At 36.8% G+C, this 13,059-nt stretch overlaps 1 protein-coding gene across 1 annotated transcript; it reads right to left on the minus strand.

Moving 5' to 3' along the window:
- Window positions 1-828: 828 nt before the first annotated feature.
- ATXN3 (ataxin 3) lies at window positions 829-13,053 on the minus strand. The gene is made up of 10 exons (XM_008629711.2): window positions 9,549-13,053; window positions 8,993-9,037; window positions 7,616-7,701; window positions 7,169-7,235; window positions 4,699-4,786; window positions 4,317-4,449; window positions 3,084-3,259; window positions 2,537-2,660; window positions 1,745-1,833; window positions 829-1,114 (listed from the first exon to the last, which is right to left on the minus strand). Exons 1-10 carry the CDS (start codon window positions 9,600-9,602, stop codon window positions 1,020-1,022), a joined length of 957 nt encoding a protein of 318 aa, XP_008627933.1. The 5' UTR covers window positions 9,603-13,053; the 3' UTR covers window positions 829-1,019.
- Between the last annotated feature and the right edge of the window lie 6 nt (window positions 13,054-13,059).

The raw sequence follows: 13,059 nt of genomic DNA on the forward strand, positions 1-13,059 counted from the left end.
GAATGCACCTCGTGTGTGGCACTGACTTTATGGCACCTAAATCCCCTCCTACTTTCTCCTAGACTCCGTTACAGCTCTTTCATACTGAAAGGCCAGAATGAAGGGTTGAGCTTGAAGAGGAAAAGACTCTGGAAGAGGTAGAAGAGAAAACCTGTTCAACCCAATTGAGTATATGCTGCTTTTGTAGTAAAAATACAGTGGCTTAACAAGAAAGAACATAAGAATACAATAATTAAAAACAAACAAGAACTACAAAAAACCCCAAGCCAAATAAGGCAAGTTATCTGCTAAAAGACAGTATGTTAAAGATGAACCTAAAATTTTACAATTGGAATTAAAACCAAAAACTGTTAAAAAGTCAGAAATCACTGAAAGACTCAGGAATAACATGATAATCAACAATACACTGAAAATTTTGTCTTGAATTGAAAAGCATTAAATTTAGGGATTCTTGTTTCTCCTGCAGAATGGATCATTTCAGAAGTGGACAGCAGGATCAAAAAGCTGACATTAAGTCATTAATAATAAACAATCACAAGATAAATTATTTAAGATGAATGGAACTTAATTACTCTCCCCAATTTAGAGTGATCTATTAAAAAGAATTTATGAGCATAACTTACTACTCGTATCTGTTTTTCCATTAGTACTGAAGAAAATCAGTTGATGCTGTTTTCAGCATCATTTGTATCTTCTATAGAATTCTTCAAAACAATTTAAACTTGTTTTTTAAATGCAAGTTACAGCTGCTACCCTTGTCTAATTTTGTTTGTGTGAACAGTTCTATTAATTTTAACAACACTACTCTTGTGAGCAGATGTTTTGTAGTAGGAGTGCTACAGTTCTCTACATTAGTGCAATCTTTTTTGTATTTGCAGACCCTCTCTAAACTGACCTCCAGCAGCCCCCCTTTCAGTCCTGCTTCCAGAACTCTGAAATGAACCCTGTTTGTGCAACATTCACACAGTAGAATTTTAATGGAGACTTAGCATTTTGACAATACAAGGGGAATAATGATGTTATTTCTCCTCTTCTGAATTCAAGTGGTTTCTAACAGACTCCAGAGACATATTCATGGCTGCTTGAAGCATGTCTTCTTCGCTCATATCACCTCCTAAAGACAATAAATGCATACAAGCTGTAATAAATTCACAGTTCTTAATCTCAGTTAAATGTTTTTGTTGTTTCTTTTGTCCACACCCCCCTTTTCCCACCCCACCCACAAAACTGGCTTTGTTATTATAATCACTGAACATTTTGCAAATAGTTTTTTACTGACAAAAGGCAGTTTGCAACCATACACACCAATTTTGGATCATCAATACCTAACACTGGTAAGGTCTACACATGTTCTTCTGAAAACTGGTTCCAATAATTTTGTCAGATATTACTCCAAGTTGTCATACAACTTTAAAAGTAATTTAGAAAACACATAGTTGGCACAAATACCATCAAAGATTCCAATTTGTAATGCTCAAGACAAACAAAACAACAAAAAGCAAAGCTAGAACTCAAGTGGTCTGCTAGCAATGCTCTTCACTTTGAAACAGAATATTGCCATTCAAAGGGAAACAGGCTTTTCAGGAAAGTGATCCTTTCCTTCACTGCCAGTACAGTAACAGCTGTGATATGCAGTCGGAATGGCTGCTGAAGTGACAAAGTAGGCAGACAAGGAAAATTAAGAAACAATACAAAGATAAAAAGGACACATTTCAGCGTTGGATGTAAGTTTAAAAAACAATACCTGGGCCAGCTTCTGGAGTGCTTGAGCTGACAGTTGCCTTATCCTGTAGGTTTGGGGTCTGATCTTGCCGCTGTAGCTGTTGTTGCTGTCTGAAAGTGTTATAAATTTATAAGAGAATAAGATTAACATCAGTATGAGACCTCAATCGAGTTCATTTCATTGCAAGGAAGGCCAAGAGTCAGAAGTAGAAGCTGTTTGGTACAGTAACACCCCTGTGCCCAAAATCTCTTTCATCATTTCACCCTGCTAACCTTCAGACACCTATCTTCCCAGTATTACATTCCAAGCCACATGACTATTTTCCCAGGATTTGGAAGCTCTGCATTCTTATCCTATCATGCCAGGTCTAACTCCTCCCATCCATACCATTTCTCCCTGGTCTTTATTTCCTCCATTACTGTAAGACCGAGATCAGGAAAAACTACAATAACCCAGCTATGTATTAAGAAGGTACACCAGAACAGCAACATAAAATACGTACAATGCTTTTGTGTGATGCACATGAGAAGCATCACTACCAGAAGCAAAGTCTTAGAGAAATAATACTTCTTGTTGGGAAGGTAATTGCAGAAATTTACAGGATTTCATTTAAAATACTTCTATAATGTATGTTTTGTTTTCTTTCCTCACAAGACTTCCAGTAGCAGCAAGACTACTGCATTATTATGTTAGGAAATCATGTTAAGACAGAAAAGGTGTGCTGGACCTTAGTAAGAAACCCATTCACACCCCAAAAAGCACTGAAAAATACAACATGTACTTCCACATGCAGTTTTCTATCAGCTACTTTACTTTTCAAAATATGCTTGTCTTCTCCTTCGCAGTTCTTCTGAGGAAAGGGAGTCTGTCTGACTGCTGTGCGACGACTGAGGAACATTCTGTGGTAATGAGCCTGAGAGCTCACTTCGACGGCTACCTAAAACCAGAACATGCCATATCCTACTAATTATAGTAAAATGAAGTTAGTAAATTAAATACAGCTTAAAAAATGTCTTCAAACTTGAGGAGAAGAAGAAAGAGACTTGTTGGAGAGCTAAGCACCTAGAGTAACTTTGCCTGATACTCTCTTTCCTTCTCACCTTAGAACTGTTTCCTCCTGCCACCCTTTGCCAATTCATTCTTCTTTCCTAATAATCAATGCCAACATGTAAGTTACAACTTTTCAAAAGGCAGAAGGGAGATGGCTACAGGCAATTCTGGATTGTCCTTCCATGCCTAAAACCAGTCTTTCCAGAGAGCTTGACGCTTGCGGGAAAGAGTGCCTGACAAACTGATTCCAGTAGTTGCTTAAAGCATAAGCAACACAAGCAACTGTAAGAAATTTATATGAGCACTGCACCTTGCATGCTGAGCTGAATGGCTCTGCGAAGATCAGCTTCTTCATCCTCCATATCAATTTCCTGCCTACTTAGAGCTAGGGCTCTCTGAAAATTCTCTTCATCTTCGTCTAACATGCCTGTTCCATCAAAGGGATGGTTAACTTCTATTCCTTGGTCCACATCACTTCTGGGTAGCCTGTGAAATCCATACATTCATCGCAAAATTCAGACAGAAATCACATTAGGTTTTATCATGAGGTTTAAAATTAGTATGTTCTGCTGATTTAACTTTAGGTTTAAGTTTGGAAAAAATATTTCTCCTGTGAAAGTCTGTTATATAAACAAATATTTTCCTGAAAAATGAAAAAGCACAAAAAGGGCTGCAAGCAACTGCAGTGCAACCTTAACATATATCTGCCACATACTGCACTCTAAAACAACGCACATGGTGACAAGAAGCTGTTAGATAGTAAATCGTCAAAAATTATAAGCCCACAAAAAGCCATGATACATGTTATTCAAACCTACTGCTATTGAAACAGTTATACCAGCAGAAAATGGCGCATATGGTCTCCTTCTCAGGAGGCCTGGAAGACCACACTAAAGCAACCCATGTAAACTGTACACACTTTCTATGTTACTGCCAATCATTCCACCGATTTACAACATCAGTTTAACTTTACAAAGCGGAAAAATAATGAATTCCTCTGAGAAGCCTTAAGCCTTTTTATCAGTATGCAATTTGTTCGCTATGCAACTTCAATGAAATCATTGCAGAAGTAGTACTTTCTATGCTTTCAACGATGTTTTGTATTAGCAGAAGGCACCAAAAATGAGCAGCACCACAATGTTACAGCAAAATTATTCCAAAAGGGAAGGCTGAATGATTCATATGATGTGGAAATCAGAGATCAGTTTCTCATTCTTTTCTACTTATGACGGAATGCACAAACCAGTCTGAATTATAGAATAATTACTATTAACAGTAGTTTATCAGATATGCTAACCCATTTTCCTCCCCAAGTCAAAAATCTACAGTATAATATGCTTATGCACATTAGACTCAATGGAAAGACTGGAATCCTTATTAAGGCAGCTTTTACCCACTTAAAAATACACCATTTGTTGCCAATCAGCTTGCTTTTACTGTGTGCAACAGCAGTAAACATTGAACTAAATGTACTTCTTATTACTTCCAAATTGCAAATCAATCATACGGAACATTATCAAAATAAAATCTTTATTTACCTTACCTCTGATCTCTTGACTGTGCTGCCTCTTCTCCAATCAGTTTTGGTCGCTGCATCTGCTGTACCCGAATCATCTGCAGTAGCTGATCAGCCTCACAGTCTGGCAGGTCACCTTTTACTACAAATATGGAATAACCTGAGAAAAAGAAATCATAAGTCTACAGCACTAAAGTGCAGATATAAACACTCTAAAATGCACACTATATGGAATACAATCATGTGCAACTTAAGATGTAAGACTCCACCTTTCATTATAAGGAGTTGGGTTATTTCACTATTTCAATCATAAAACTAAGGGTAGTTAACTGAATACGTAAGTTCTAAGAAATAATGGTTATTACCTACTTTTAATTAATGAGATTTAACATCTGCAAGTTACTATTACCTTCCTGTTGTAATTGAGCCAAGAAAAGTGCAAGATATGTATCTGATATTAGTTCTGGACCCATCAAGAGAGAGTTCAAGTTAAACCACTGTAATTAAGAAAAAAAGAAGGTTGAGAGAACAAATTAGCATGAAGATTACTCGGTAATCCATTCCTGTACATTGTGGTAATTTTCTATTATGGAATATCCAAATAAATCTATTAAAATAAATTACCAAATAAAAGTTTTTTGAAGCATAATACCTATACTGGTAAAGGTTACCCTTCAAATACTCTAACAGGACATCTGAAGTGTGGAAATTACCACATGCTCTCTCCCATTACTGAATACTGGTACCAGGGAAACACAGTAAAACAGATAATCCTTAACCATTGTATTTTGATTTACTTCAGACATCATTCTAAAATTCTGATTAATCCTAGTTTTAAACCTGAAACTAATGAAGCAAGAAACCCATCATCAGTTAATGCTGTGTGTTAAGAAATTAATAGATACAGGAAATAGACATTACTTCCATTAAATACTTTCATTGAACATTCCACCTTTAATAGCGGGTGAAGCTGAAAACTAGTGTTTACCCTTCTCTCAGATAATTTTTAAACTTAAAAATGAAGAAAAATTTACTCAAATTTAATATGCTGAGAGTACAGCACTATATTACAAGAAGGGACACTTCATATAAACATACACAACTCATTTCTAGTTCCCCAAAGACCATAACTAGTAATTTATAATACTTCTAAGAGAGAAACCGTATTATACTTACATAAAACTTCTAGAGAGAAAATACATTCAATGTGAAACAAAATATTCCACCCTTAAACCCCCATATATATCAATGAAGCTGAAGAACTTTTTTTTAGACCTCCTCATTCAATATTATCCATTTTTAACCAGGAAGCACCATTTGAGATAGAAGAAGGAGAATTCTATCTCCATCCTCACAGAAATGCCCTAATCTACCCAAACCTCCATATATGCACCCATACACTTGCAGCCAGGCCCATACAATAATATAAATTACTATCTACCACCCTGTCATGCAATCAATTTGCCAAAAACACTCTTTGCCACTAGGAATGGGTAAGAAGACCAACAGTGTAGAAAAACACAGAAATAAAAAGTTGGGTAAAAAATATGATGGACAGACTATGGCAACTTTTAAAAGGCATTATGGAGGAGAAAGTTTTGTGAAACTAATTTTGCTTTAACTGTAACAGAAGAGAAGCAGGTCAAATAAATCTAAGTCCACCTATTTTGTAAAGTCTTCTCATTACCCTCTAGATAACAGAAACTTAGTATTGTCTTCATGTGGTTACAGGCCACACATACAAAAAGACAAAAGACATCTCCCCTCCAACTTAGAATGCTTTGGGTTAGAATGCTCTCTCATAAAATTCCACCCAACACGGTTGCATTGTATAATAAGGAGCACTTCCATAATTTAAAAAAAAAATCCAGCCTTTTTGATATCAAATAAACAAAAATTGTCTGTAAACATTACCCATACTTTTAAACTAAAGCAGAACAGTAGAGTTTAGTTTTCTCATTCATGGGTGATTTTTCTTTATTTTTTTAAATCTGGATGACAACATAAATAGCCAGAACTTACAAAAATGAACCGAATGGGCAAAGAGACCCCTGTCCCACTATTACAGAATCTAAAAGCTGTTTTCCATGAATGTTTCCTATGAAAAAAAGCCCTAAAAAAAGCCAAACACCAAATCAGCTCATGTTGTATAAAAGCTTATGAAGGATGATCCAGAACAATGACTGGCTATTGAAATAAAACACTGCATTGGTGCTGTAAGGGACATGGATATGAACTGAGTTGGTACATAGGTACCACATACTAACATGGCCATCCCTTACCTTTAATAACTATTTCCTGCTCAGAATACAATTGTTTCAAAGTTTTATATAATACTACAAAGTTGTGATTCTACTTTCCCAACCCTCATTCTAACGGATAGTCTTCTGAGTATCCATTATTATCCATCAAAACTTTGAACTTTTCCTTATATCTACTGCCTATTTAAACAAACAAAATTATTTTACCATGTCAGTAACTTATTGCATTAAAATAAGTTTGCATTCTGTAGGGATCCCAATCCTTGTTCAGGATTCCCTACTCCCTCCCACCCCTCAAACAATTTTTCTTCAGTACTTCATGCAGAAAAAAAAAAAGAAAGTAGTCTAAGAAGTCACATAAGACTCTACCAGAGCTGCAGCTCTCTACAGGACAGATTCACAAGGGAATTGATACTACCATCTTTCCCCAGGCTAACATTAACAATGACCTGCCTGGCATTTTTGTAATAAAACAAACATTTACTTTTTTTAAAAAACATGGGATACTATTAAACCAAACTGCAGCAAAAGCTTCAAAAGGGAAGCACAATCTACTTGCAACCACTTTTCCACACCCATTTCTGAAGTAAATTTTAAAATAAAAAAAGACAGTGTCACCTGTTTTCCTAACTTTCGAACTGTAAACCAGTGTTCCTTATAATTACAAATAAATGATTTTTCATTTCTGTAAAAAGAAAAACAAGAGGTATAAATAAAATTAAATACTCTAAAATCAGAGTACATAATAATGTTTAAGATGTTATCACTAATTCGAACTTATATAATAATAAAGTTTCAGTAATACAACCATTTATGTTACATTACCGAATACTCATACTGCTTTTATAATATTTAGGAAGTTGTCAATATCACTGAAATTTCCATATACCTGTGATGCCACAGATACTAAAATATCATGAAGGCAAAGAGGACAGATGTTCTCATGCACCCCCACAACAAAACAAAAAGTCCAAGTCAGGGGATAATACAAACATCAAAATGCAGCACAGCTTGAAACAGCAATTTTAAAGAAACATTATTTAAATCATAGATTAAAAGTCTTACATAGGATCGATCCCAAGTCTCTGATATTCTGGGCTGTTGAAGAGGATTAGTTCTAAACCCCACACTTTCAAGGCATTGCTTATAACCTGTCAAAAAATAACACTTTTCGTGAGTCAAACTAGTTCAAATCTAAATTCAAGCAATGCAACCATCTTAGCTACACTAAACAATTATACTGTTTTCATAAAACTTAGATTTCAAAACATTGCCAGGAAACCTAGGAATCACATTACTCAAAATGCAGCTGTCATGAATCTACATGCAACGTAACACTCTCATCTTACCTAAGGAGAAGTAACAAAACTAAGATTTAACTCAGCCTTGTTAATGAGTTTACTCCCCCAAACAAAGGTGTAATTTCACCTTCCATAGACACTTCCTAAGTTGTCATCTCTCTACTTGCAATGCACTGCTCTGCCCTTACTTTCCTTCCGCCCCATACAATCTCAATCTTTCTTCACAGTAACTATTGGAAATTTTGTACCACTGGATTATCACAGGATCAGTTTATTGATCTGAGCACCAACTCTTTTACAAAAACTGTTTAAAGCTACACAAAATAACACTGTAAGAATTTTTAAGTTAACAATTCAACTTCCTTTCAGCATGCCAACTGTGCAGCAAATGGCAAAGCAATGACAGGACAAAGAAGTAGAACAAGGAAGCATTTTTTCAGCTACTGAAGCAGCCCAATCAGTGATAGAAAGAAAGCCAAACTGTTAATGGTTTCTTGCTAAATAGAAAAACAGCCTAGTCTGCCATAATGAAGAGAGGCTCTTGAAGAAGTCTGGAGCATCGGCAAGCACCACTGAAAGCTTGGGAGACAGCCAAAGATGCCTAGAGCTCTAATCTAGACACAAGCCCCAATTTGGTGTTCAAAGCTTTTTTTGTTGTTGTTTTGGTTTAAGTATTTATTATTAATTACTTTACCCCTACAGCCCTAAAAAAACAAAATCAAAAAACCCAAGAAAAATCTGCAGATCACTGTAATAACCCTGTAAGCATTGCGAAGGGCCTTCCAGTCTCTTAACTTGAGAAAGCAATCTGAATTCTGCTTTTTAAACTGCAGTCTGTAGGAACCAAGGTCTACACCTGAAATGCCCATAAGAAACAGCTTAGAAGTCAAGCTTATTGCCAGCAGATGTCATTTCACAGTTCTGGAATCCATGCTTCTCCTATGTGTTTGAGGGCCCATGAACTGAAGAACTGCAAGTCACTGCTCTTAATGGAAAACACTGAACACTTGGAAGTCCAGCACTTAATCCCATTAAGCCCATAAACTGGTAACTAGATGAAAAAGCTCAATGCCATTTAAATTATAGAGGAGAACATATATTGCATAAACAGGAAATGGTGTCAGAGGAGAGCTGTGCTTACTTGAATTGAGAAGAATCCACTATCATCCATGTTTACAGAAGGCTGCTGCTTGAAGTGAGGTTGGGAGGGAGAAAAGGGAAAAATGGTGTAAGCATAAAAGGTCAAAAATAATTGAATTTTGAAAATAAATGTAACTGCAGATTCTTAAAGCAACAACTTATGTCCTTGTCTGTAAGGCTGATTACAATGCCCAAAATAGGCATGTTAATTTAAAACTCAAACCTTTAGAGATGTTCAGTGCTTAAAGGGCAGACAGACATGGGAATTTCTGTTCCTGTCTGACAGTGGCTTACTGATACTGATCCTCCTGATCATGCCTGATCTTCCTACTTGTAAGACGAAGGTAATGTAGCTTTTTGATGAATTATTGTAAAGCTGTACTAGTAACACTTGAAAATGACACATCCAAGATGCATGAATGAAAAGGCCTATAAATCTAAAAAGCTTTAGCACTAGAAAATTAACCTTGTCTAGCTACACAAGACTAGCAGGTCTGTGCCAGACAATATTACATTTCAGGCAAATATCAAGCAACCTCAAATGAAGATGATTTTACCTGTAAAAATGTTCTGTATTCTTCACTAGATACTCCTCCCTCTGCCATTCTCATCCTTTCTTCCTCATCCAACTGCTGTGCAATAGAGGATAACTCAACAGGACTAAAGTATTCTCCTTGCAGCAAATTATTCAGACAATGTTGAGCACACAATGAGCCCTCTTGCTAATTGTGAAAGAGAAAAAAATATCAATGATAAGAAAAAAAAAAAGGGGGAAAAAAGAGAAGAAAATCAGGTTAATGTAAACTCTGTAAAATGACTCAGCCATTTCATTCTGGCAAATTTCCTGCCCCCCCCCACTCATGCAGAATACCATATATTCTTTCAATGCATTACACTGCAAGCTATAGAATACAACCCTCCCATCCACTTGAAGGGAAAAAACCTAACATGCATACTACTTTATTTCCTCAAAGGAAATAAATTTCATGTAAAAATTGTTTTTGAAAACACCATAAAAATTGCCAATGACCCAAAAAAATCACACAGAGATTCTGCAACCATCAGAACAATGGATTCTATCTTCTTCAAATCATCAATACATGAAAATCAAACAGTTTAGATATCTATTTCCTAGCAGCAAGCATGTTCTGTAACAGACACTCTCATTATTTTTTAACTTTTCTTCCCTTCTGGATGTGGCTATTGACAATCCGCTCTCCATCTTATTGTTGGCAAAGTGATTAGCAGCTGAAGGAGCAGTAAAGCTCCTTTTCCACATGACATTTACATATAGGAAGTAGATAAAATAAGCTCATACCACTAGTTTGAAAATCTTGAAAACAATGATGGGGAAACAAGAAAAAAATAATTAAATTCAGCATATTAAACAATGAAAATATTTTTTTATTGATAGACCATTTAAATAAAAACCATTTCAGATAATTTGTTACATGTCCAGCATACTACAGATAATAGAAGTATAGTGTAACATTTTTAGAACACCAGCACAAATTTTAAAAGAGCTAAATAACGATGTCAGTCATGATTTTGGAGTGCAAATTTAAAAAATCTCTAATCTGAATGAATGCATGTCAGGCTCTGTAATTTTCATATGAGAGATAAAATACCGCCTCATTAAATAAACCTCACAACATAAACCAACCAAAGCAGTTTCCTATGAAAAGCAATCCTTTTTAAACAAATAACTCCAGGTGCAAGACAAGCAACATAAATTTTAAAATCTTGCTTTTCTCTTTTGTTTTAATCAGTCTTCATTTTTATTTACACTAAGAACTCTACTATACATGCTCTTCGTTAAAAACAAAACCCCTCAAGAACAATACAGAACATCCCTCCCTTGTACCAGACCCACAGAAACTAAGAATACAAGAGTATGCCTTTGAGCAATATTCTTTAAAATTCCATAAAAGCATCATACAAATCATATGTAGAACTCTCCCATGATCTCCCCACAGCAGAAACCTCCAAAGTTCCCTTTACTCCAGAACGTTCCTATGGTTTCATCACTCAGCTGATCAAAGAGTTATTAAAGCTCCACTGGCTGTACAGCCAGGCTTCAATGGAATCCAGAAACCTCCTCCAGCTCACGCCCTTCCTGCAACAAGAAACTCAAGACTAGACACCAGCTTCTGTCCCTCTGGGACCACATCCTTACTGCTGGTCATATGACAAAACTGTAACAGAAGAACCTGCTCAACAATCACAAGTTTCCCCATCAGAATTATATGAAACCGGTTTAGAAACAGAGGGATACTAAAATACTTCTGAAAATTAGTTGTATTACAGGGTTACATCTTAATTTCACGAAAAGGACCTTTCTGTATCTGTACAGTATTATCTGAAATTAATAAATCTTAATTTTCATATGTAAAAGCTATACACATTAAGTGCCAAATGCAGAAAACAGATCCTACAGTTTTTAACTGACATGAACTTCCATTGTTTTCTGCAGAGAATATTGCCTCTTTTCCATAACCTGAAATCCCCTCATTAAAACCTCTCCTGACATAAACTGCTGCCCTGCTTTCAGTGTTTTCACTCATCTGTATCTTATCAAGGAAAGGACAAACTTCTAAGACAGGGACTCCTGAAGCCCCATCCATCCTTAAATCCTACTTTCTGCAACTGTCATTTCTCTCTAAAAATTGCTTGGTTTTATTAAATTTTCTTTATAAATACCATGTTTCTCATGTTTTTTTATCAAAACAACTGGGGTGTGCAGACACAGCAACATGCAGCACTTCAAAATATTTTGACAGCACTTGATGGGGGAAAAAATACTCCTTAAGACAAAAAGACAGAGATTCAGTTAGATTTTCCTTAAAATAATAACAGAATAAAAATATTTGGTCTTCCAACTTAAAATACATTCAGGTGCAACTTTTTAACTGTGTAACTAACTCACCAGGGAGCACGTATGTTTCACATGAGAGACTACCAACTCCCCCTTCCCCAGAATGCGTAGCAACTACAAATTACCATCACCTCGTATCTTTGAATGTATTATGCTTTGTCACTTCAATTTCAGCAGTTTTGTTATTAAACTAGAAAGCAACTTAGTAATAAAGACGTTATTTCATACTGCAATAGGCTAGGCCACGTACGAAAAGACTACATTTTGTTAAACTATATTCAAACCTAGACCAAAGGTCACTGAAACAGAGGCCATCATGACTGAAATCCAACACTCACCCTCTGAACAGCAGCTACTTAACACCACAACACTTGCCAAATTTTGTAACCCAAACCTACTCAGAAAGAACACTCCCCAGATTTTATGGATTTCAGAACAATTTTTATAATTTTTTTTAAGGACGGTACACAGCTATCTTACTTGATTTCTTAAGGAAACCAATCCCACACATCAAAACAAAGTAACAGAACTAGTGTTAAGATTAACACAATAAAGTTGAAGAGACGTTGGCAAAGTACAAGAAAAAAAGCCAATTATAATTTGAACAACATTGAAACAGAAGTATGTCATATTTGGGAACCTGGATAAATCACAGCAGTTCACAGAAGCATTTGTCCTCCAAACCAGGAAATACTGCTCGGCACACAGAAGCATAGTTTATGAACTGAGATTTCTTTGGCAGGTCTCCCACTCCCTACTCATTACACGACCCCAACCAAGCTCGGTGAAGAGATAGGTCTGAGAGCACAGGACCAGCCCTGCCTGCCGCTGCTTATCCTCAAACTCATTTCTCAGCTATGCGTGCTCCCTCTTAAAAAACTTAAGTAGCTGCAGCCTACACCTCCCCACACGTGGAATCTGTTTCTGCAGTCCCCAGAACACAGTCCCCATGCCGAAGCGGACACCGAGGCTCAGCCCTGACTCTCCTTTTCCTGCAAGGCTGGCACAATCCAGCTGGGACGGGCCATAAGCACCGGCACCGTCGCGCGAGGGCCCTGGCTCTCCCTCAGGCTGGACGGATGCCCGGGAGGGGCCGCGCGGCCCGGTCCGACACAGCCCGAGCGCACCCCGGGGGCTGCCCCACGGTCAGCGCGGGGACGGGAGGCCCAGCCACCGCCCTGGCAGCTCCTCAG

The sequence above is a fragment of the Corvus brachyrhynchos genome, unplaced genomic scaffold (genome assembly GCF_000691975.1).
Source record: "Corvus brachyrhynchos isolate BGI_N302 unplaced genomic scaffold, ASM69197v1 scaffold1, whole genome shotgun sequence".
NCBI classification, from domain to species: Eukaryota; Metazoa; Chordata; class Aves; order Passeriformes; family Corvidae; genus Corvus; species Corvus brachyrhynchos.